The sequence below is a fragment of the Gavialis gangeticus genome, unplaced genomic scaffold, assembly GCF_001723915.1.
Source record: "Gavialis gangeticus isolate Ggan-Ray unplaced genomic scaffold, GavGan_comp1, whole genome shotgun sequence".
Lineage (NCBI taxonomy): Eukaryota > Metazoa > Chordata > Crocodylia > Gavialidae > Gavialis > Gavialis gangeticus.
In genome coordinates, this window is record NW_017729031.1 from 8,672,649 (window position 1) to 8,674,749 (window position 2,101).

At 32.9% G+C, this 2,101-nt stretch overlaps 1 protein-coding gene across 1 annotated transcript in view; it reads right to left on the minus strand.

Moving 5' to 3' along the window:
* Positions 1-556: 556 nt before the first annotated feature.
* LYPD6 (LY6/PLAUR domain containing 6) overlaps positions 557-2,101 on the minus strand; it is a 65,840-nt gene continuing 64,295 nt past the window's right edge. The window contains exon 5 of the mRNA XM_019522437.1: positions 557-2,027. Coding sequence (XP_019377982.1) covers positions 1,866-2,027 — 162 coding nt within the window. The 3' untranslated portion in view covers positions 557-1,865. The remainder of the gene's footprint in view (positions 2,028-2,101) is intronic.

Sequence of the window (2,101 nt, forward strand, 5' to 3'; positions counted from 1 at the left end):
AAGTAAAAATAAAAAGGGTGAAAAGAACATATTCATTTTCACATTGAAATTGGTAAAAATTTGATTTTTCAGACATGAAAATTCACTAATACTTCCTGCTCTTCCAAGTATCCTACCTTTCAAAAGCAAAATCACCTGAAAGAAAAAAAATGAAGTTATGAAAAGACAGTGGGGTTTTTTAAAGCAACATTTTCCTCAAAAAAACCCCAAAACCTTCACATAAAAAAAGATACAAATTGGAACACTCAGGAAACTAATAGCCACTGAGATTAAGACAATGGGTATGTCTACAAGAGACACTAAATGTGCAGTAGACTAATTCTACTGCTCATCAGTGCATCACAGCAAAAGCCATGCTAATGCTCAGTAAAATTAGTCTGCTGTGCATTAGTGTCACTAAAAGATGATATGTCAGCACTACGGCCCAGTAGGGCCAGTTACTGCACATTGAGTTACTACCTGTTATTACAGGGACTAAACTTAATGCGTAGTAACAGTAGCATACTAATGCTTGTGTAGACATGCCCATTATCACATACTGAGATTTGTGGTTTTAAGCTATTACATATATATCTGAAAGGAACTCTACTGGATTAATGCTTGTTTGTAAAATGTTATGAGCCCTTTATAAGGCATTTTCTCAGATTCCAGCAATCTTCCCTTCCTTTTATGATATAATTCACAGAAAGTTTATGGCATAAAGCTGTATTGTAACTTGATGAAGTGCAAGTTACTGGTCAATTGCTGCTAACCAAAACTAGTCCATAAAATCACTTAAATGTGTGATTATCTAGATGTGCAATGCACAAAGTTCCACCATATTTTTATTTAGTGTTAAGATAAACCAGCAATGGCCACTTTAATTTCCCACTGACCTTGGAAAACAAGTTCATCGTTTTCAACACTGGTTCAAAATATTATAGATAATTTATCATAGCGAATATATTACAAGTTTACCCACTCTTAAAACAACTAACCTATCAGGATATATTGGTCTTAAGAATGGATTTTTTTTACAATACTTTAGGTTGCAATCATACCATACAAAAATAAATACCATGTAAATGATTTACAGCTAAAATAAGCACTGGGTACCAAAAATATAGCCACGGCTTGTAGTCTTTTTACACCATATGTTGGGAGGAGGGTGTTAAGAGAAATGACAGAGTATAATAGGTTATGTGTGTGTTTCTCAAAATGTTGTCTTTTGCTTACTCAAACAATAGCATTACTGCCCTTTACACACTTTGATAGATGGGAAAAAAATATATATATATATAAAATAAAGTGTTGTTTGATTATATATGTATTCAATTTAAAATGCAGTACTGTGGTAGTCATTGTCAAATAATTCTCACTGAAGTCAGCAGGAATTTGGAATGCTAGGACATTGCTGGATTAGCCCTTAATTTAGTAGTAATCTGTTTCCAAGTTATAATGTAAAAACTGTCAACAATGCTTTCTCTTATGCCAGCTTCAAAAAAACCCTCAAAACAAATGCTGATAGAATCTTGTAGCTATGCAGTATTTTTTTAAATATAACTACTTCATGGAGAGAAGACACCGATATTTTAAGAATATTCTATGCACTGATGTATGCTACAGACCACTAGCTTTAAAATGTATTTATACTCAGAATATTAAAGTTAAAACAACCAGGTTTTTTCCCTCCTTCAGTTGCATTTATACATCAGGTACATTAGACTCTGCACTGACTGTAAGACAAGAAACATTCAGGGAGAAATTAAATTTTGGGAATGTCCTTGAAATACTGGAATTTAAAACATATATTAAGATAAGATTCAAAAAATATGCAAGTGCTGGTTTACCTTTTCTGACCATAAAAACAGCACCTTGTAATATTGCTATGAAGTAAATACCAATAAGAGACATGAAGTTATTAGTGATATGTGTTGTGAAAGTCTTTTTGTCTGGTTTATAGGGGATGTTGTTGCAAATACTGCATCAGTTGCATTTCTTGGTAATGGTAAGTTGCAGATATTTCCTTCACAGCAGGAAGTGCAGATCTGAAAGAAAAAAATGCATTTCAATAACTTGTATCATTCCACTTCTGAAGAAAACTCAGTAGCAAAAATAGTGG